Source organism: Hylaeus anthracinus, unplaced genomic scaffold, assembly GCF_026225885.1.
Source record: "Hylaeus anthracinus isolate JK02 unplaced genomic scaffold, UHH_iyHylAnth1.0_haploid 11982, whole genome shotgun sequence".
Classification (NCBI taxonomy): domain Eukaryota; kingdom Metazoa; phylum Arthropoda; class Insecta; order Hymenoptera; family Colletidae; genus Hylaeus; species Hylaeus anthracinus.
Window position 1 is genome coordinate 11,037,125 of NW_026534330.1, and position 22,843 is coordinate 11,059,967.

The window sequence follows — 22,843 nt, forward strand, 5'->3', positions numbered from 1 at the left end:
GCTGCGCCGTCAAGAAGAACGCTACGCGACCACGCAGAAAACCAGCAGGGACGCGCAACGGAGCGCCGAGCAACACTGTCGCTCCGATCGTCGGCCAGCTACGCAATCGCTTTCGATCCCGCTCGAATCCGGTCGCGCTGATTGGCCGAAATCGTTTCTTATCATCGGCGATTATTCCGCTGGAGCCCTCTTGCCTGTCGTCGAACCGCCGACCCCGCTTATTGCGCGATCTACCGATCACTGCTCGCTGCCTCTCGGATCCCATATCGAGCCACAGTTGAACAAAAACACGGAAAGCTGGCGGAAAGTGGTACACAGATACGCCTTCTGAAAATCAGGCGTTTATGGAGATTGCAGGGTAGAGGAGAGTGACAGAAGTCGAGCCCCACCCCTCGTGTTGGTCCCTTGACTTATTTCGATAAGTATTTTGGTAAGTTCTAGAAACAAGTGGCGAATGGAATTACTACTTCGAGATAGCGTCGTAAAATAATGGAAATAGGTTCATTCGTTTGTTATTTAGCATTAGCGAGTGACGCATTATCGACCGGGAGCTTGTTTATTGATAGGAGCTTCATAATTCCAGTGTCTTCCTCTTGAAACCTATTCACCGTGTTATTTGATATCTACTTGTAATACTCAACTTTTTGGAACGGACGAGGCTTTTAGTATACCTAGTAACAAACTTAATAGTATGCAGGAGTTATGTCAATCTATTAGGTTGTCCCAAAAGTTTCTTTCGTTTTATTAATAATGAATACATACACAATATTTTGTTTTATGTTACATTACAAAATTGTGTACAATTCATTTCGCCCCATTACTGTTACAGCATGAATATCTATGAAATTAGATTGTCTATTTATATAAACACTGCCACAGAAAATAATTGAATGCAACTCACGAAAGAATATTTTAGAACAACCTAATAGATTAATGTATACTAATATAGAAAATTCTCTTTTAAAATCCTCTTCTAGGTAGGCTGATAGTTAACACGTTGGACGTCGTGTCACCTAAAAATGGGTGACGGGACTTTTCGTTATGGAACTACAAAAATTAATTCCGATTGTCAGACGCTAATAAAATTAAATCTGGATAGGATTCGCGAAGAAATTGAATGCTACGAGGTATGCTAAATTAATTATTCTTCAAGAGTCTCGAGAAAAAAATTCTTCAATTGTAACTTATTTTTTAAGCTAAACATCGGATGAATAAACTGTAAATAAAAGAAAGTTTCTTCTTCTTATTCTCCGCAAGGTGACATTTTTTAAAAATGGGTCAAACAAGGTGAAGGAACTCAGAAGAATGGATTTACCGTGACATCAAGAAAGCGTTCAATAAAGTATATCTTAATGATACTTAATACCGACAATAGTGAATTAATAGTCGCTTGAATGGTTAGTCGATATCTTGGGAATCGGCTATTCAGCTATTTAGCTTATAATGGATCAAATGATTAGTCCCTCCGTATCGTGGAGCCAAGTAATTGGCTAATAACTGATAAACGATCGGCAATCGAGTATACTAGTCGTATAGACAAACTTATCTTATCTTAATACATGCGCATAATTAACTAGCAAATCTACCAACTGGTAGAACTCTGCATCAGCATTATCGGGGAAAACGTTTTCACTTACTACAGATTTGTTTATTTGTTTATTTTGACGAATGGATACCATTTTGTTTAATGGTAGGTAATCATAGTAGAATGTTTCGAGAAGTTTTAATTAATGGTGCATATTGCAAGGACATTTAACTGAGCGAGAAGTATACGCAAAGTGATCCATTAACTGCGAAATTAATAAATTCGGATTATTACGTGTAGATCATATTTGAAAGAGGATAACCATTATCCAAACAAATTTTTACGGGGGGACTTCCTATAAACTATTCGATGGAAGTCAATGTGTAATACGGAGCATTTTCTGAATAGTGGAAGCGTAGAGAATAATTAATTCTAAAATTGATGGACTAATTATAAATTTGTTTTTAATTGAAAGTGCCTTGAAATAATTAGAAAAAGCATTAGAAATTGATGAAACATTATTTAAGTAAAGCATGTTTGATCAATTTCATTAATTTCCATGCTTAACGTTAGGTGAATTACGTCCATTACGGTTAATGAAATTCCAGAAAGCCTTATCATTACTCAAATTACCCATTCTACTCTTTCTGAACATTTGCATCAGTATTATAAACATAAGAGTATACATTAAGCTCTTTAATTTGCAAAGAGAATTAGACTGGCTTCCTATGCGTGCAAACGCTTGTCACGACAATGTTGTCTTTAACCGAATTAATGTAATTAGCTTACGACAGAACAAACATGGATAATAAGATTTGTTTTTCAACTATTTCATTACGCATTCATCGATAATTAAATTCAAACGCACGTAAACAACGTCGACGGCTTCATCTACTATAGAATAATATACAGTGGATTAAATAAGTATTTGTACATTCAGTTTTTTAAAAATATAATTGATCGTAAAGAAGTAGCACGTTAACGATATATAAATCATTAAGTGTTCCTTTATGTGTAGGAAACGATATATACTAATTGTACTGTTCGAAAATGGTAGAGAGGAAACAAAAATTTCAAAGTCAAGGAAGTATTTGCACACTGAAGAGCAGTATAATGACAGTAAATTTCAATATTCTTGTACAACGTGATAGTACAATGCCACAGATGTAAACAGACGTTGTACATGCTATCTATGACAGTTATACCGTGTTTAGATTCGAAAGGAAAGTCACGGATTATAAATGTAGTGAAATACCAGCGCACGAAAGAGAAAGAATTATTTCTTTACCTCTATTTTAATTATACTTACAGCAAAGTTGCTGAAATCTCAAATTTACTTAAGATTTATTTATAGGATAGAACACAATGCAATACATTTCTAAGTCGATACGTTGTTTATGTATATGTATAAAGAAGCATTAAAAAGAAGAACATGTACATCATACTAATGTATTACTTCTTTATAGATAGCTATCTTCAAAAAACTATTAAATACTTTTTTTAGCTACAGTACGATAGGACACGACATATAAAATACAATGTGAAATAAAACGCACATTGAACAGTTTCTTACCAGGTGAATACCGCGCGTTGATTCGCCGTTGCGTTCGCGTCTTCGTTTTAGTTTCAGGAGAAAGTATCGTGATAGATTGCTTCGAATCGCCGCTCCCTGCGTTTCCGCCCTCTTCTGTTTTCACCATCATCTGGCCGTGCTCTTGATTGCTTTATTTGCATTCCACCTTGCACACCTATGGCACGGTTTGCCAAGTCGTACGCTTGACGAATGTTTATGTTCGACGTGACGTTTCTTTCAACCTTCCTTTCTCTTTTAGCTTCGTCCTGATTGTCTTATTGGATCTACAGTTGGAGAAAAATAACGCGATCATGAGTATGAAGGCATCTGTTATGGGCTTTGTTCGTCGATGTCATTGTAGTCTGACTGTACCGACATCCATATAGAAGAATCTGCAGACAATGAACGTTTTCAGCTTGTGTATGCTATATCGGTTATCACTAGTTGATATTCTTTTTTACTGTCAAATTGCACTTAAGACGCGCGTGGAATCTAATTAAAGTAAGCACGTACGAACGAGACAAGATTTGCGGGATTAATTAAAACGTGTTTATCTAATGTTTATCGCGTCTTTTACAGTGCACCATTCTTCCTGAAATGTGAGAAAACTCAGTTATCTGTTTTTAATCGAGCAATTAGATTTGCGGGATTGATTAAGACGCGTTTATCTAATGTTTATCGCGTCTTTTACAGTGCACCATTCTTCCTGAAATGTGAGAAAACTCAGTTATCTATTTTCTATCGAGCAATTCGTAGCACTCCGGGATTACGAGTATTTCTTGGCGAGGATTCTAGGATTTCCAAAGTATCAGGTCATCTCGTAAGTAATTTCGTCCCTTACGTTATTGTAATCGAGGCAAAGTAATGTTGCACTTTTAGATCGTATTGTTACTGGTGACGAAAAGTGAGTTTTACACAGTAGTATTAAAAATAAACGTCAATGGTTGTCACTTGATGTTAATTAAGGCTGAAGTTAGAAGTTTAATGAGATCCTAGGCGATTTGGAAGTCTCGAGGAGAGTGTGTAAGGATCCACCACGAATACATCTCATGCTGACTCTTTGTTTATTCTTTACGGGACAATGGATACAATATATGCTTCGAAGCAGTCAACAAGATAAAAAAAATGCCTGTCGATGTTTACAATATTTGCTAGTTTCGAGAGTTAAAATGTAAATATAAACAGACGTAAATTCCTTTATTAGACGCGCGAGTATGTTAAATAGTTAATTAATAATAATAATAATAATAATTAAATATATATTAGAATTTCATCTCTCTTTCTCTCTTTTTCTCCCCCCTTTCAGCGTCTCGTCTCCAATAGCGATTGAGAAATCAATTTTTACCTAACGCATCCTCCGAACAATCGAGCCCCAACGAGTCTTCTGCCACCCAACCTAAGCAAATCTAATCGAACGGTTTACCCATCGAACAATAACGCGTAACATTTTAACGAATAGTACATACAATACAAAACAAAGCGTCATCCCTTTTTTTTTCTCTACTAAAAACAAAGAAGAACGAAGAACCGTCTCTATTTACAGTGGATCAAGCTGAACGTTTAATCGTAGCTCAAAAACCGAACAATTAACCGCAGACTGGACTAGGCAATGAACGATCCTAACGGAAAAAAGAAACAGAAACGATCTCGTCCGACGAGCATTTTCATCTATACCAATAATGTCTTCTATGAACTCGGACCAGTTCGACGTCTAAAGTCAACCAGTCGCGCGTTTCCTTGGTAAGAGGAACGTCCTCCCTCTTTTCAAAAATCCTTCTTCTTATCCTTGTCCACGAGGACGTTGTCGTGGTAGCTGATCTCCTGACCAGCGACCGCTGGGTGAAGATAATGCGGCTCCACGTCGATTTTCTCTTTGACGTCGGAGTCCAGAACCATCGAGTGATGAGGACCTCGATGAAGCACGGTCGTCGTAGAGTGGTGCTGCTGTTGCTGCTGCTGTTGTTGTTGCTGCTTCCCGGACGACTGGTGCTGATGTTGATGCGAATGCTCCCTCTCGTCCTCTTGGCTGTACTTCTTCAGTAGCTCCCTCAGCTTCTCAATATCGACGTCTTCCTCGAACTTGGAGAACAACTCCTTGGCACCGAACTCGTCCAGTTTCTCCGAGTCCTTCAGCTGCTTCAACAGTTGCAGGAATCTCTCGTTGGCTTGGACGCCATCCCTGGTGGTATTCTTTGAAGAATTTAGGTTGGGATTCAGCAGGAGATCCGGCGTTTCGTGGACGACGTTCACGTTCTTATCCATGTTCTCCTCCGTCAGCGACTGGAGCAGGGTGTTGTAGTCCGGTTTGATCCTAGAGGTCTCCATGCAGGAACTGCAGGAACAGTTGGTGATGATTTGGACCTTCTTCTGCATCGTTATCGGGTTGTTCTCCTCGTCCTTGCAGTCCAGAGTAACCTGAAAGCGAGCATCCAAGTGACAAGGCTCACAGCGTGTTGCGACATCTGTTCATTCACTCACCGTGTGCCAGACGCTGTCCAAGGGTTGACAGGAGTCGCAGTAGGGTCGTATCAAGTCACCAGGAGCGGATGGCTCGCTGTGAGGAACCATATACGAGAAGCAAGCCCCGACGCATACGTTGTTGTCCAACTCCTGCGAGGAACACTGCGGCCATGTGACCACCTGCTTGATGAGGGTCGTCTTGCACCAGCTGTGCTTGTCCGGGTACAGCACGATGTTGTGGACCTGGAAGCAACGATTACGTTTACGTCACTCTATTGAGAAAACGAGGATGCGCGGGGTATACAGTGCGACACACGAGCCACCCACATTTTTGAGCGTCAGTTTGCTTTTCCTGAATGAAATCGTTTGCAGTTTTTAGTGATCTTAACACTTACTAACATACTATTGGGTTACCTGGAAAGTCCATGTCGATTTTTAGTAGGTGGTACAGATCTGAATAGATCGGAGTGCTTGAAAACAAATAGCATGCACGCATTTCTTAAAAGCTGGAAAGGTTGTGGAACAAAGTGGCACCTACGTTATTTAATAAATATATACCGAAATTCAAATGTGCCTTTGAATTTATCTTAAAAATTGGCTACCTTTCTGGACAAGCCAATACTACCTACTTTTCCAGGACTTGGAGTATGGTTTTATAAGAACAACTCCCCACAAGATTATATGTATAAAGATCCTGCAATTCTTTATTACTGGCAAACATACTTCATAGTTTGACACATTGTTTTTGGCAAAATAATCAAGAAAATGGAAATTGTATGGAATGGTTGTATATAGCAAATGCTGAAAAAGATATTAATAGTTCGCAATTCTTTATACAGCCAGTCCTATAAGTATTCGTACCCTCTGCGTCTATTGAAGAAATTTGCCTAAATTAAATGACAGGTTTCATTTTTCCAAATACATGTTTCATTAGAAGTATGTACATGAATAAACTTTACTCGTGCATACACTTCTAATGAAAACTTTACTAGGAAATATTAAACCTACAATTTAATTTAGCCTTTCTTCAATAGATATTGAAGGTACGAATACTTACGAGGTAGACTGTATATAAGCAAATATCGCTAAAAAATTGCAAATTTTTTCATTCAGAAACAAACTTATAATTAAAAATGTGGCTGAACATAAAATTGTGTGTTGCACTGTAGGGGTACCCATCCACCACGAAACAGAAAGATCGATGAACCTTGTGTTCTCGATGGGCGAGCAGCAGGTTCGACTGAACGAGCAGCAGGATCGCCACCGTCAGATGACACGTCGATCCCATGATCCCTGAAACAGTTCAAGGAGAGAGAGGGTATCCGAATCTTTCCAAATGAACGGGCGTCAGTGTGAAGCAGTTGCCAGGTAAGAAAAGCCAAGCTCCTAACCGCGTGACCAAACTTTCTCCGACTGGTTCGCGGGGACAAGATGTCGTTGGGTATCGTTGGGTTGGAAGAATTTAGCGATTGCCATTCGAGGCGCGGCGTGCACGTGTGCACGGCGTATGCGTTCGTCCCCACCCCGAATGAATGAAAGTCGTGGGGTCTCGTGGTGCGACTCCCGAGGTCTCAGGTTCGACGACCGTCCGAAATTACGTCACCGGGATTTGTCGTGGTGCCGCTTCTCCGCGCTGCTCTTCCGTTTTCCTTTCTCCCCTTTTGTACGTGAATTACGTTTAGGGAACCGTAACGCCATTTTTGTTTGCGTTCTCCAAAAGATAGATACTTCAAGAACGTTGTGTCAAATTTTTAGAAAGAAGTCACTATTTAAAAAAATTTTTTAAAAAGTGCCTCATCTCCAGCGTCCCGAACCGAGCTCCTCCCTTGACAGAACGAGAGAGGGGAGGCAGCCAGCCTATTGGCGACGACGCGATCCTGTCCATTCATAAATCGTTAGGCTGATTCCTCGATTTTCGACGACGGGGATGCTCGAGTTTTAAGTCGCCGAGATTTCGAGATAACGGAATTCCCCATGCCCTCTGAGGACCAAGGGAAAGAGGAGACTTTCTTGTGGACGTCCCAACCATAAATAGCGCTGGATTGGGGATACGAGGCTTGAATACGGGATACCCTCCTTCCGGCCACTACACGAAGCTCTTCTAAGGTCCACAGAACATGACAACCGACGCTTAAGGGGTGCACGATAATGTAAAATTTTCTTACAAATCAATTTTGTTGTTGTCGCAAAAGGTACACATTTCGAAACGTAAGGTGTCAAATTATGGAAAAGAAATCTGTGAGTGTTGAGAACTTGTAAGTGTTGAGCAGTGTTAAGTGCTCAGCTAAAAGCCCACCATTTTCTAATTTTTCGAGATATCGAATTATCCCTACGTTGGAATATAGCCATTGGTATCTGCTTTGAGAGAAAATTGTTGTTTTTTATTTTAAATATACCCCGTGGTCACAAAATTGTCAACTAGTGTTCTTTCCGGTACTCACTTGCGCACATCTGTCGAACCGAGTAACGCCACGTAAATATTATTATGAGACCGATTTTTATTTGTTCAAATGTTTGATAAAACGTAAAAAAAGTTTGAAAGCAATCCATCGTATATTTTCTTTGTAAAGAATTCCTGAAACCGTCTCTCGTCTTAGGGCTTTCAGACTGTTGCGCTCCCTGAGGAATAATCCTGAATGAAAAATCGAAGATGCAACGAGCCCTCGTGTTACCTATGAAGCCGACAGCAGCTTCTCGATTAGCGTAGCCAGGGGCGATTGGTAATGAAGCGATAATTCTGCATCAGCGAGAGAAAAGGGACGAGGGAGTATAGGTACAGACCGGTCGGATCGATGGCGGTGGAAAAAAGCGTCAATCTCATCGTACGATCTTTCTTGATCCTTCGGAGATCAGCGAGAACAAGTGGCACGAACGACAAGGTAAAAGGATGTGCAGGCCCAATTACGAGAGCTCGGGGCCCCTTTTTTGGGGGAGCCCTGAAATCTCGGATCCGTTTAACTGCGAAGGATCGGGGAACCCTCCGTGCATCCTCCGTCCTTCAGGAATTCACTTTGTCGTTGGACTCGCGAGTTGAATTCCTGACAAGAGAAGGAATCTCGTCCCTCTACGGACAATTGGTCCCCGGTATTTCCAGGAGAGGATCAACTTTTCGTTCCCCTCCAATGCATTTCAATTCCAGACCCTGCAGCCTTTTCTTCAGCGTAGTTCGCTTCTTCGACTGTTTCCCCTTCGTCCACCACTTCATTCGTGGAACGCCTTTTCTTTTCCGCGTGGCTTTCGTCCCACTTTATTCTCACGCCGTCGGCTCCTTGGTTTCTTACGCCACGACTTCCGAGAAGCATGGAAGCTGTCTCGGAACATCGGGAGGACACTCGACGACGAAGGGTGTCGCGAAATCATTACAGAAGAGTCCTGCGAAACCGATGAATCCCAACGATGATCAAGTAACCATAACGCGTAGCAAACTGGTCGGGAAACAAAGTCACAGTTGCGTGGATGCAGCCTGAGTTGGATGAAAGCTTGGACTTTTGAGGGTCTCCCTTATCAAGGTCTTCGGAGATCGGGAGTGGCGTCACGTTGGAGATGTTAAATACTTGTGGTTCTTTGGAAATTAATTATAGCGAGTCTATATGTTGAAGAGTTTTACTTGTAGTATATGAATATGCGTGAGGGTGTGTTTAAATCGATTGGAATGATTGCTTCCAATAGAGTCCTGATCGAGGTCTAGGGTAATCTATTTCAGTCTCGTTAAGGGTAACTGTCTTAGTATGAAGGTTTTCCAAGCTAAAAAGAAAATTAATATTTTTGAGTATTATTTCATTAAAACAGACCTTCCTAGTGGATTTGAAGATCCTACCAAAAATATTTACTATAAGGACTGGTCCTGAATACTCATTACTTGTCTAAATAAATTTGGATTAAATAAAATAAAAATTAATATAGTTTTAGTTTTTAGGAAAGTAAATTTTTAATCATTCTGACAGCCTTATATAGTGGTACGTTCGTATACACGACAAAATGATGAGATTTGATATATTTTCTATTTGTTTACGAATAACCACAAATGTAAATAATATGCAGCGTCAAGGATCGCGTAGTATACCTATATGCATAGAACGCTCTATTTGATTATTATATTTGTATGATACTCATTCTGAAATGATCGAAAACCATCGTGAAATATAAATAACATTTTTTGTTTTTTGGTTCCAGAGGTGCAAAAATAACTGTCCTTTTATTTACTGGGAGCAACTCTTATCCCACATACTTCTGTTTTAAATACTTCAGCAGATATTAAAGAGACGATGACGTCCAGCGGTATCTCCTTACAACGTGACACCTGCCGCAAATTAGCCTAAACACACGATAGCCTGAAAATTAGGGCCCTCGGCTGAAACTTGTTGAATCACCCTATACGCGCCAACGAGGAGAGGTGTCCGGCAACACGATTCGGCCGCCCATCTTATTCCTACGAGCGGAGATTTGAATGACCGAGTAGGATGCATCAGGGACGCACTTAATCCGGATGAGTTTCACGACTTACAATAAGTATTTACCACTTCATTCGCGCTATCTAAACCGCGATCCTTTCGCTTCTTTACACACTGAATCCCCTGAACACTCGCTTCGAACTGACTCTAATCAAAATATATTTAAAGTAAATTTTTGAGATAAGAAATATATGTTTTTCAAGAAGCGAAGATACATAAAGTATTAAAATATTTTAAGGGTGGTGCTTGGAATTAAATTGTGGAAGATAAAGAGTTCTCCAAGAGAAGCGCGAGGATTTTATTTTTTACTATACCACCAATTTTAACTGATCGTTCAGGACCACTCCTCTGATTGGGCAATGACGTCAGAACTATCTCTCCTCGTACGTCAGAGATGGACAAAATTTGATTTGAATAATGGATGACAACACTTGGACGATGAATATGTTCCTAAACTCTTAATATATTCTTTCAGAAAGTATAAATTTCACCTTGAACAAGGGATAAGACTCTTTATCCTAAATTCAGCCGCGACGTATCGCAATCGTTACCACTTTAAAACGTACAATTTTACATTTCCTAAAAGAACACATAAACAGCATAGAAAGCTATATTGATGCCAATACATTGAGGATCAACGAAATTTAACATAAACAAAGAATATCATCTCTCAATCGTCACAAAAATTTTCACGTAAAGCCCAGTGATGACAGGAAGTCACTTCTCGAATGCAAAGAGTCAATAATAACAGTAAATAAAATTCAATTCCTCGTACTTAGTAATTCCTGCCCAGGACCGTCAAGATAACGCGTGGCTCACATCAAATAGACATACATAAACACTGTCGGAAGTGGTTTCCTGGAAAATCAATCGGACCCACCGTAAAAATTGTTACTCGACAGCGGTAAGTACCCAGACCTAACCCAGGCGAAAGAAAACGGTTATTATCTAATCTTCAGCTGACAAGCTAGCTCGGTATCGTTCAGGAAAGAGTCGCGAGCCAGTGAAGGAAAAGGAATCGAAATAAATACGGCCCTGGTCGAGTCGCAGCCAGAAGTCCAAAGCTCTTTGTTGCTGCGCCACCTTCTCTTCTCGCCTCTGGGTCCGTGTCGGTGGCGCGGAGGACCTCCGGTCCACCTCCTTCTCCACCTTCCTTACAGTTCCGTTCGTTCGATTTGCTCGTGTCGTTCGTGAACGAGGGACGAGGACGGGCTGGCCCGCGGCGAGAGAGCGAGAGAGCAGCAAGGCCCAAAGAGGGGGTCGGGAGAGGGTCCTGCGCCCAGCCGCGAGATTAATTTGATTTTCAACCAAATTTGACGCGCCCCCGAGCCTAGGCGGGCTGGCACAAAGGGCGCCGCGATCCGTGCACGCCACGAACGGAATCTGTTTCGTTCGGTCGCTGCCTTTGTTCCCGCGGGACCTTTTAAAAAGCGCCGGATTAAAACCGTCCTCCCGAGTTTAACACCTACGACAGAACTGCGAGCGCGGGGGCCCGCGGGACGTGACGTGCCCCGCTTCCAGGAAGCGCCTAATAGGAATTCATATTTCATTCGGACTTTTCGCCCCGGCGGGAGAAGAATTATGTTTGGCAAACTGGACGACTGAACGGCGAACGCGCGGAGAATCAACGGTAAAGATTCTCGGGGCCCTCGTGATTTAGGGACCCATCCGACTGGCTGGTGCCGGGTTCTAGCCTCTGATCAATTAGGCAAGAGGAATATGATTTAGCGGCCAGCCAGGAAGGATTGTTAGGTACAAGCGAACGAGCTTTGGAAGCTGGTGCCAGGTGAACGGCGACGATGAGTCAGCGTGGAAGGTATTCCCGAAGGAGCCTAGGGGACAGTCGAAGTTCAGAGTTTGTACGGCCCTGGTTCTTCGAGCACGGGAGGCTTCATGATCTCTTTGCTGCAGTACTTAGACGCGAAAGGAAGGGAACAAAAGGTACGCGAGGTGGAACGAAGAAACAGAAGAAGAAACGCTAGGATCGTGGTGGTTCGAGCTTCTCGACCAATGGCGGGCGAATAGGCGCGGAACCGTCTCCGCGGTACCAACTGTACTATGTAGTTTCTCCACCACCTTCGGTCAGTCTTTAGCTAGGCGTGACCATATCTGGTTAGAATCGCTGGTATTGTATATTGCTCAGGAGTTGGCGAGGCACCAATGAACTTATCTCGATATGTCTTGTTCGCCGACTTTGTTACGCGGTAGCTTTGCAAATGTAACGGATTCAGCCAATGACGAAAATGCGTGTGAGTAAAGGTGTCGCTATTACTCGTCAGCCAATCGAACTGCCCCGAAAACTCCTGAACAACGAACTATACGACGGTCGAGGTTTATTATTTTTCAAAACTCCTCATCCGAGGGAGGCGCAAGAAAGGTGCACGCCTACGATCCGTTTACACCGTGAAATCATCCGTTACGGATACCGACGTCGACGAAGGCCAATACCGAAGAGGATTGCTCGAGGAACACGAGGGTCCCGATCATTGTCATAGATTAGAGGATAATTTCGGAGCGCAATACGGTCTCTTCCATTTTAATGAGAAATCCCTATCTCTCGATTTGGTCTAGCCTAATTTCGCATTTCGCGACCGTCCTTTGCTCCTCTTTTTTCCCGGCAATACGGTGCCGTGGCCGAACTAATAGGGGGGCCCGCAGGGTGAGGGTCCAGAAGGGGAGCGAAATAAAAGAGGAATCGGCGCACAACGCGCCAGAAGCGAGAGAGCTGACTGGAGCCGGCTACGGGCGAGAAGGAGCGAGACGGAAACAGGGGGGACCCAGAAGAAGGAGAAAAAAAAAGGAGTTTGCCAACAGCACCGGAGGATGCCCCGAAAACACGCTGGACGTGTGGCGCCATCTCGGCTCCTTTTTTTTCTTCCTCCTTCGCCGCCACTCACCGCACGCCCCCCGCGCTTGTTCCTCGTGCTTTTGTTACTTCGCCCATACTAATTCTTCGCGAGCTGCACGGCGTGTCCGGAGTGCGTGGGGAGAGATCGTCTCGGAGAAGGGGGTACGGGCCCGATCTGGAGGGGCCCTATGCAGCGGCCAGTGTCGGATTAAGCTGCTTTCGCACCCTCTTCGCTCCCTCGATTAGATCGCGATTTTAAGCCCGTCGAAATTTCAACGCCCGGCCGCCTCGACACTTTGAACGTCAGATTCGATCATCCTCTCCAAAGTAACCGAGATTAGGGAGTCTCTGGCCAGCGTCAATGGAGTCGATGTGCGAGGTACCGTACGCAGAGCTCGGACGTTTGAAAATTCGACAGAGTCGACATGTTATTTTAGGAAGTCCCTAAGATTTTTTATTGGGGCTCTGAATCAAATCGGGCAAAGCCTCGAGCTCGAAGAGGTGGCGAAAAAAGCAGGGAGCTGGTGTGCGCACCGCTTTAAGAATTCACTCCCAGTGTGGTGGCCCCCGCGAGAGCGTGGACCACATACCTGCAAACGAACGTTCTTAAAAGGGAGGGCAGAGCCCAAGAACAGGTCGTTAAAATGTAATGACATTGTTGTTTTTAATGCTCGCCTCTTTAAAACGGGCCCTTTCGTCTTCCTCGAGCCTGACCGCTACTAGCTCTCTCGTTCTCTCATTCTCGCGTCTTCCCTGTCTTCTAACGAGCGAACGGAATAAAAAAAACGATCGAGCGAGTTCTCCGTCCCACTCGATCCGATTTTCTCTTCCACCGCTTGCCGTTTCACCGGGCACTCGTTTTGAAAAGGGCCCCCCTCGAGGATCGCGAACGAAAGAAGTCGATCGGAGAGAAAAAAGGAACAGCGAGGGGGCCTTTATCTCGCCGATTCCGCAATCTACCAGTTGCTAGGTGTTCCTCCCACGGAGAGGCGGCAATTTGTACTTGGTTCTTTCAACGATTTTTTCTGGTAACCGATAACCCGTTACCTGGGGGTACGGGCGCCATACCCGTAGAGGATGACACAGCTAGTTTCGGTCGTCTCTCGCAGCCTGACCTCATGGATATCGATATCAAGTGTCACGGACCCCCCGGAAGCCTCTTAGTTTTTCATAGTTCCTCACGGCCCACACAGCCTAGACGAGCTACGGTTTCAACCAGCTGGTTAATAGGAATATCGCACGGTCACGTGAAACTTATTTCAAACCAGAAGAGGTTAACCGAACGGCTTAATGAGAGATTCAAAACGCCAATTAAACCTGGGATGTTATTGTTCATTTTCTGCGGTCCAATTACTCGAAAGGCGCGAACACGGTCGCATTAGCGAGAGTTGGTCCCAAGCTTCGACGAGGTGGACTACCTGCAGCTTCAATAAGAAGCACACCGTAAGATATAATTAAGTACAGACCACTTCGGGGGACGAGACCGGTTAACGATATTACGATGTTTGTGGGACGAAGAAACACGTTCGACAATAGTCTCGATTTCACATCTCGGTTATCGAGAAACTGTCGCAACTCTTTCGTCCGTGGACGAATATAATTTTCTATTATAGGAAAAGGTATGTCCAGCCCGGGGTGTTCGCGTGATACCTTCGATCGAGGTACCCTTGACACCGATACACCGTGTTTTAAAAATTAATCCCAAGATATTTTTGGGATTAGCCAATTAACCGCACAGTGGCAAGCCCGGTCAGTCGCAAAAGGTCTTCATTAGAAAGGACCCCGATGGCGAGTCGGCTACCGCGCAACGGTTCAGCTTGGAAGTTAACTGTTGCGTCTAAGAAGAGCTATCATTAACTCGAGAATAGGGTCTGGTATTAAGATTAGTGGGCAAAACGTTTTGGATAGGGTGCTTCTGAACTATTTAGCCGGCAGAATCCCTGTCCCTTGGCCACGGTCTCGCCACTTTCTAAGAGCCTGTGATCATCGCGACTTGCTCAGCTGGTGTTAACTTTCTTTTGCTTTCGGGAGACCACCTGAAAGAGACCTGCCTTCGGGTGTTCGTTGCGCGAGAAGAACATCAGCGACGAGGGGAACCGAGACCCGAGGGGTTCTCGTGTCGTGACACTAGCCTGTGCGATCCATCGTCCGGAATCGTAAATAAAAATATGTATCCCGTGTTCGTTGGAAGCACAGATTCCCCTGGCTCGTTTCATGCCCGACCGAAAAGATCGGTCGCATCGTCTCGAGGGAGCCTATCGTCGCCGGAAGCGTTTTCGAAGGCCTGGACCGGAATAATAACCATGGTCCCGTTTCTACGATTACGAGGTATCCTGGGTAGAAAATTCTCGCGGCTATGGGCAATAACCCGACGGAATCACTGGCACGGTGTCTCGGAGCACACACATCACAGTCTGGCAACTCTGGCAACGATCTCGAGCCACCGGCCAGCGTGCGGCAGCAGCCTTGGCTTTTCCGAAGAAACTGTCACTCACCTCCGTGTACGTCAGCGACGTCGCGAACTACGCACCACTCTATGCCGAGGAATGATCAGTAGACCGTACGAACGAATGGTCGACGGTGTTGCACGCGAATATCACTCGGTGTTCGGGCAAACCCCTGCCGCTGTCCCAGCAGCGGAGACTGTCGGGATCGGGGGCGATCTGCAGCAACAAATTTGAAGAACGGTTTGCCTCGAAACACGGAGATCCGATATGAGGCTGAGCCGAACCGAGCTGAGCTGAACACGAAACTGTGCTGCCGATCTCTCGTGTTCCGTTCTCCTCCTCCTCTTCCTCCACCTCCACCACCACCGCTGGAGTCTCCTTCAGCTCCTCCTTCTACTCGGTACGTTCGGTTCCGCGCCGTTCCCGTTCCGTTCTCTATCTTTCTCGTCCTCCCAGTTCCTTCAGGTATCCTCGGGGAAACAGAAAGAGAAAGGATCACTCTCCGAACAAGATGGAGAGGGGAGGAATCAACGGTAAGCAAGAGAGATCTTTGACTACCTCTACAACGACGTCGTGTGTACTGTAAAAAGCAAGATCGCCCGAGGCCTTACACCTCGAACCAGTAAAACTTGTCGTACGCTAGTGCTAAAGTGCGCTCGTCGCGAGCTCCGACCGCCAGTTTCATTTGTGCTTCGCAGCGACGGTGATAAAGATTTTGGAGGTCCAGAAGATCGATCGATGAGAAGCTTGTCCTCGTATCGATCCATCGAGTACATCGTTACGGACGAACCGGAGAATCTGATCAGGGGACGAATATTAAGATGGCGACGAGTTCGAAGTTTCGCAACCGTCAATGGCGGACTCCGCGTTCCAAGGGGAGAATGAAAGAAGCGATAATTTCGTAGGAAATTTATTTCGATCGTTGCTCAACACCGCGTCGTGTGACCCTGCAAAGCAACGTCTCGTCTAGTCGTCTTTGGTTTCAGCGATACACCTCGCGTCCAGCGTCTTTCTCCATCGAAGGTCGAACTGTTCCACGCGCGTCATGTATGATAATCGTACACGTAAGAATTAGAAACTAAAGACCCCCGTCGCATTTCTCTAACAAGATCCTAATCTCCGCGTTCTGTCAAACTTGATCGACGACGACGGCCACTCGATTGTCCGCAGCATGGCCGTCGTATCGGGTCAAGCTCAGAGCAGTTTGCCTGACGCGATCGACGACGGGGCCCAGATCGTTGTTCAGGTACTCGCTGAACCGCTGGCACTTCTCCTTGGTGTTGATATCGTTAGAGCTTCCCCAAATGATGAGACCGTCGGCACCGAGATCCGAGATCTTCCGAAGAGTGGCCTCGAGATCAGCCTGCAAAGATAAATCCGTTTTAAAGACGACCCGTCGCGTTATCAGGTGACGCATCTCCCAATCCCCTGAAATGTTTTCAAAACGAGAGAACTCGCCTTATTCAAATACGCGTCCCTCTGATCCTGGTACTTGTACCAGTAATAGGGAAGAACCTTTTTCCTGGGTGTCGTTTGCTGCGCTATCCTCAGGGCCTCCTTCACCCTACCGCTGACGAGGCCCACTCGTTGGCTGCTGGTCAGGCTCCACCTCAAGTACACCGAAGGCAAGAGAACATCCTCGAGCCCGAACAACCATGACATCCTGAAAAAGAGAAACAGACGATGTTGGATGAACGCTGGTTCCTTATCGGGGCCGATTAGATAAGACGGATGTAACAGAGTCTCGAGTATGAATTTTCACCGCGACGAGGTCCTTGACATTGACACATTTCGGCCTAAGTACGGTAATCTCGACGAGTGTCTCGTAATCTAGTTACATTCGGTCCTTGAGGGACTTTTGACGGCAACTGGAGCACGCGGTCACCTGGCGGAAGGTGCTAACGAGACGGACGAAAGCGACACCGAGCGATCCGATTCGTCAGTCGATCGTCTAGTATAATGTCGTTGCAAATGAAATGTTTAATTTTGTAGGGAAGATCTAAAAAAATCTTTGTAAGAAATTAAAATAGACTCTAACAGTTCGATATTTTTTGCCATCAATGTACAACTGCGTTTATTCTATTTTTATAAACATGTTTGTTTCTGACTTCGAAGACGTTTTCGACAGGTGCTTCATCATTAAATAATGTGTCCCTTAAAAGATTTAAATTAATATATCACAAGTACACTGGATTTCAATTCCTCTTCTGTATCAGTAAAAATATGGATTTGAATAAATATCCGCAGTCTATTAATGACATTATAAGAATAACAGTTATTTGTTTAAATGTTCAATAAAACATAACGAGAGTTTAAACAATCCATAGTATAGTCTCCTTATAAAGAATTTTTGAAAGTATCTGTGATAATATGAATCTGCACAAAGATTCTCTTATCACAAGTGTCACTTGTCACCACGATGAAGCAGCAAAACAAAGATAACTTCCTAAGATCGAAAAATGGGACGTTTACGATGCAACAACCTAATTTAATCGATCGGAGATGTAACAAAACAAGACGTCGCTAACATTGGGAATACCATTCGAAAATATAGCATTAAACTCTCACTGATTCGCATACTTATCATTCTCCAGCACTGTCGTTTTATCGCACTGCGCACTGGGTTGGTTCGGTGTCAGATTGTAGCAATAGGGATAGGCGTAGTAGCCCCAACTGGCAGCCGGCCTGGTCTCCTTGGCAACTTTCAATGTTTCCTCCATGAAAAGTTTTCCGTACTTCTCAAAGCTCCGCTTTGCTTCCTGCTCGACGCTCCTACTGTCCCAGAATGGATGCTCCCTGCGAACTATCTCCATGGAGAAATCCTTGTACGGTTGGAGGGAAGCCCAATTTTGCCGGAATATTGGCCTCCAGCTCTCGAAGTCGATCACCCCGATACCACGAAACGATTGGTCGGGTATTTGATTGATCAAGTGCTCGCGAAATACTTCCAGATGCTTGGTGAGGTTGCCTTCTTGTGGAACGCCGCCATTCCTTGCCACAACTGCTCCTGAATAACGATCAAAGTTATTTTTCAAAAGTATCCTTTTCCCTTAACTCTTTCATGCATGGTATTCGGCACTGTTAATGATTATTTTGATGTGTGATGTATTAGTATTATTCATTTGTTTGCATGAATATGTATTTAGTGACATAGAGAGTTTCATTTACTATGATAAATGGACCAAGAATACTTATACTATAAAATTACGCTTCGTTCTGGAGTAAAATATATATTTCCTATGATCTAATGACTGTATGATTGACTATGGTATTAATATCAATATTATTCTCGTATTAAATACAGTCAGTCCCATAAATATTCGTACCCTCTATGCCGGATGAAGACATTTATCTAAATTAAATGATTGGTTTGATGTCTCCAAATAAATTTTTCATTATATAATGAAAAATTCATATGTAAAGTTTCTTCGTGTACATATTTATAATAAAATACTTGTTTGGAAACATGAAACCAATTATACAATTTCGACAAATGTCTTCGATAGACATAGAGGGTACGAATACTTATGGGACTGACCGTGTATCTTGTACTTAATCGTTCTGTATTTTTTTCATAAATGTATATAAGGATATAAACTCAGTTTTTCCATGTTCCAAGTACACCTCGCCCCTTACGGTAACCCGCATATGCAGAAAACGCAGCGTTACCGTTCGAGTCCTTCAGCAACGCTGGGAACATCCCAGGATCGTAGAGGATCGCTATCCGTCCCCCTCGGAACTCGTCCATCGCGTTCTGGAGGATCCCATACTTCTGGGACACCTCCTCGAAGCGCATCCCATATTTGTGGCACATGAAGGTGGGCACGTTCCAATAAACGTCGAACCCCCTTCTGTCCTCATCTTTGGGGGTGACCGGTCTGAAGCTGAAAAGAGAAACACGAGGAACCTAGCGGACCGGGAGTCGAGCGCGGCCAATGACACGAGTTAGATAAGATATTTTCAGTCCTGAACTTGAACGCTTTACGAGTATTTCAGTAGCCCCGGGGTGTGCTTGCAAACGTTCGCGACGTCTTTCCCTAGCGAAATTGTAAATACGTTGTTTCGTAGCGCGCACAAAAATCGTAGCACGTGGCTGCATCGACTCGTATAGCGAGGGAAGAGACGAGGCTACCGTTCGCGAGGCATCCCAACAATGAGATCAACGCGCGTGTTAAGTACCCGAAAAAGAATCCGTCGGCCAGGAGTACAGGGGCCAGCAGCAGGGGCAACAGAAACGGTATCATTCTCAGACTGGGCTGTCAGGACCATGAATCGAAGGCAGTCGGCACTGGTAACTCTCGTGGTAGTCTTTCGACGATGTAACGTGAACAGGTCGCTTGCTGGTACTTATCGTTCTACTCCTGACGGTGCGTGGGATCGACCGATTTCACGATGACCTCTGACGAGTTCCTCGTGAATGAACGCCAACGACGATAGTACAACAGCGGTGCGACTGAATTCCGCTCGATTTCAGGCCACTATTTATTCCACATCGTGTGTCTCGTGTTCCCCACCTACGTGCTCGTCAGCGCTTGGTGCTGTTATCTGGCTCCGGGTATTGTTCGGTGATTTCTCGTTTCCGTTTTTTCTATTCCTTTATTCTTTTTTTCCCTGCGCTTCGCGTAAAAGGGCATCGCGCGTTAGCGATCCCGATGACAATAAATGTGCACCGGGGCCTCCCGATGGGAACGCACCGCACGATCAATGAAATCGGCCCAACGAACGTGCGTCGAAGACCCTCGTCGAGGATGAGCGATAACGTTGCATCTGGATCGGGACGTCGGCCGACAATGGAGTCGCGATCACCTTTTCAGAGTTGACGAGATTTCTTCGCATGGATGGAACGTGGTGTTTCCGATTGGTTGGACGCTCTGTTTAGCACCGTCGGTTTTTTGATGGTCGCTCCATGTATCCCGAACACCTAGAACCCTTCGTGTAGTTTTCACGAGACGCGATAGATATTCGTATCGCATTCCAACAGTCTTGGTACGATAGGTTGATACATTTTAAAACTGTGCAGTGGTTATAAATCATAGCGAGCAACACATTTTGCTAATTGATATGGTACGTAACGGATAAGGTTATTATCGTGCGCGTATGCGGGTAGCTCAAGCTTATTCTCGATTATCTTTTTACAGGAAATTTGCGACGTGTTTTGCAATACAGTTTTACGTAGGAAAAAATAAGGAAAACGAACGTATTTTCACGAAGGTCGTGTTCCTATTTCGCGAGGTAAGATCGTTCGTGAATTCCTTGAAAGGTTACATTTACAGTCGATCGGTAATTTCATTTGTAATTGTTCGGTGGCTAAGTGTTCTGAGGATGATTAATGTTTCCCGCGAAACGGCGCGGCAATTTATCGAGCCCGGAGGTAATGAATGTACCCTTTTAATCTTAACGACCGAATTGATTAGACGAAACGCTTTTACAAGGGTGTTAAAATTGTCTTTCGTGAGTTTCTTTGTTATGCGCCACGATAACAGGGCGATAACGACCAAGGTAACAATAAACGTCCTTCTACGCTGTTAACGATGGATATAGATAAATTTTCAGGGGCTTTCCGTCACCTTTGACAGAACTCCATGGTCGATGTCGCGTATAAATAGAAGATTATAACAATTTAGTCCTTCGCGTACTCGTTCACGGATATGTAATCGATGTCGAAGGTTTTTAAGAGAACGATTCCAACGGTTAGGGTTGGGCCTAGTGAAAACTGAATCAATGCTTAATAATTTGGAACATCTGTCGTACACGAATGCTCGAGATTTGGCCTCTAAACGAGCCTGCAAACGTCAACTGCTTTAATCGCTACAGGGCCATCGTTTCGCGTCTTTTATCTTGAAGAGACCTTGCATGACGCTCGTGCGTACATTGTGTATTACATATTGATCTGCAGCGGCTGTACAAAGACCTTGACTCCCATTAAGGGCATACACTGGCGTAATGAAGAAACAGATGCTACTCGAGGTACTCGTCGAACAAAATCACAGGTGTCGTCTTCCGAAAATATACGACTCAGGATTCGACGTCAACGTAACGATGTCACCATTCGAATAACCGTAAATTACTCTTGACACTGAGGTCGAAACAGCGGTGTTTCCCTTAATGACACTCCTTAAAAACTGGTTTCTTTCCGTGTCTTTTTGGTCTCGCCGCTATCTAATCGTCGCCGGAAGCAGGTCCCTTGTTACGCAATGACGTTGTCCGAAGGTACCAATAAAGAAAGCGGCGCTAAAGCGAACGATGTCAAATCTCTTCTATGAGAGCTATACGCCTGTAAAGTGCAATAAATAAATTTATATCATACAACATGCAGAAAAGGTATACCTGGATACACGAATTCGTGCGGTTTAAGGGGAAAGTCATTAGGTCCCGTTACCTCTCCACCTTTACGGCACGCGCTTGGTCACACGCGCCAAACCGATTGACGGCTGCGCAGAATTAATTTTTATCGAAATTACGATTCCAATATGGACCTATGAACCACCAAACGAACTTGATTAATAATTATTTGGTAGAGGACTGACAATTGTATACGCGGGCCTTAGAACTAACTTAACTTAGTTTAAGCTAGTTTAATTTATATTCTACCGACGCGACTTAGAGCTACGGTTCCTACGGCGGAAGCGATGTCTTCGTTCGATGCAAAACCTAGCTACGATAATCAAGAAAACGTTAGTAATTAAACACAGAAATAAATATGACAGACGCGAGATCCATATCTATATTGTCCCTTCTATACCTGTGACAGCCATAGGTCGCTTGTGTACGTATATGTATCGAAAAACAGGGGGAAGGGTGAACAATAATTACGCGATGCAGATATCGATTCCAGGGTTCGTTGGATCCGTTGAGAAAATAATTCGCAAAACAATAATACAGCAAAATCGTATTTCATCTGCTTTCATCAAGACCTTGCATCATATAAGAAACAAAATAGATCATTTATCGAAGGATTAAACTACACCTAACCATCGATTTACACGGTTTTCGGTTTAATAGATTTTTAAAAATAAGGACTGTTCAAAATAAAAATTTGCTGTAAAAAGGGGAACTCCCACGTTTTTAGACATTGCTTGTTGAAAATGCATGTCACTTTTGTACATTTTTATCATTACCAACGAAGAAATTGTAGTAAAAACTGCAAATAAATTTGAAATTTAGGATCCATATAAACTTGATTCTAGTAACCAACTTCGTTAATTTTTCGAATTCAACAAAATCTGTTGGCAGATATATTTTTAAAGGTCTACACTGAGAAAATGTAAAAAGAAATCGATTTTTTTGAAAGTTCCAGACTAGATCACCCCTAGAATAAGTTAATAACTTATTTTTAGGTAGTTACTGATTGAAGTTAATGCATATTATATTTCGTATGACCTGAAAAACAGTACGTGTCGATCGTATCGGTATTAAAAAATGATGACGCCATCTAGCGATATAAGGTACTTTTAATTACATGACTTACTGACAGACCTATGTTATTTTATAGGGAATCGTACGGCTTACAGTGAATGTTTTGAAAGGTTAAAATTGTTA

General features: G+C 43.8%; 2 protein-coding genes and 1 long non-coding RNA gene across 11 annotated transcripts; 1 reads left to right on the top strand and 2 right to left on the bottom strand.

The window, feature by feature from the left end:
* The first annotated feature begins 287 nt into the window (after nt 1–287).
* LOC128885972 (uncharacterized) lies at nt 288–4,618 on the top strand. Of its 8 annotated transcripts, none has more exons than XR_008459704.1 (7): nt 288–430; nt 521–717; nt 978–1,127; nt 1,197–1,342; nt 3,358–3,697; nt 3,792–3,918; nt 3,978–4,618. It is a non-coding gene; the product is annotated as an uncharacterized LOC128885972 (long non-coding RNA). The 8 variants fall into 8 exon arrangements; XR_008459707.1 differs by having other exon boundaries at nt 1,258–3,599; nt 3,678–3,697; XR_008459705.1 differs by having other exon boundaries at nt 1,258–1,342.
* LOC128885968 (uncharacterized) lies at nt 4,146–15,679 on the bottom strand. Of its 2 annotated transcripts, none has more exons than XM_054140431.1 (4): nt 15,388–15,679; nt 6,766–6,851; nt 5,577–5,801; nt 4,146–5,513 (listed from the first exon to the last, which is right to left on the bottom strand). In XM_054140431.1, the coding sequence occupies exons 2-4, from the start codon at nt 6,844–6,846 to the stop codon at nt 4,863–4,865; spliced, it is 957 nt and encodes a 318-aa protein (XP_053996406.1). In that variant the 5' UTR covers nt 6,847–6,851; nt 15,388–15,679; the 3' UTR covers nt 4,146–4,862. The 2 variants fall into 2 exon arrangements, with proteins under 2 accessions (XP_053996406.1, XP_053996405.1); XM_054140430.1 differs by having other exon boundaries at nt 15,353–15,669.
* Nucleotides 15,680–16,200: 521 nt separating this feature from the next.
* LOC128885967 (hyaluronidase-like) lies at nt 16,201–21,970 on the bottom strand. Its single transcript, XM_054140429.1, has 5 exons — nt 19,484–21,970; nt 18,974–19,188; nt 17,885–18,311; nt 16,763–16,967; nt 16,201–16,667 (listed from the first exon to the last, which is right to left on the bottom strand). Exons 1-5 carry the CDS (start codon nt 19,546–19,548, stop codon nt 16,434–16,436), a joined length of 1,146 nt encoding a protein of 381 aa, XP_053996404.1. The 5' UTR covers nt 19,549–21,970; the 3' UTR covers nt 16,201–16,433.
* Nucleotides 21,971–22,843: the final 873 nt, after the last annotated feature.

Coding starts and splice junctions, on each gene's coding strand:
- LOC128885968 (XM_054140431.1), bottom strand. CDS start 6,846: ATGGGATCGACGTGTCATCTGACGGTGGCGATCCTGCTGCTCGTTCAG. Junction 5,802..6,765: donor TCGCCCATCGAGAACACAAG/GTTCATCGATCT, acceptor CGTTGCTTCCAG/GTCCACAACATCGTGCTGTA. Junction 5,514..5,576: donor TGGACAGCGTCTGGCACACG/GTGAGTGAATGA, acceptor GCTCGCTTTCAG/GTTACTCTGGACTGCAAGGA.
- LOC128885967 (XM_054140429.1), bottom strand. CDS start 19,548: ATGATACCGTTTCTGTTGCCCCTGCTGCTGGCCCCTGTACTCCTGGCC. Junction 18,312..18,973: donor GTTGCTGAAGGACTCGAACG/GTAACGCTGCGT, acceptor ATCGTTATTCAG/GAGCAGTTGTGGCAAGGAAT. Junction 16,668..16,762: donor GGGACGCGTATTTGAATAAG/GCGAGTTCTCTC, acceptor TTATCTTTGCAG/GCTGATCTCGAGGCCACTCT.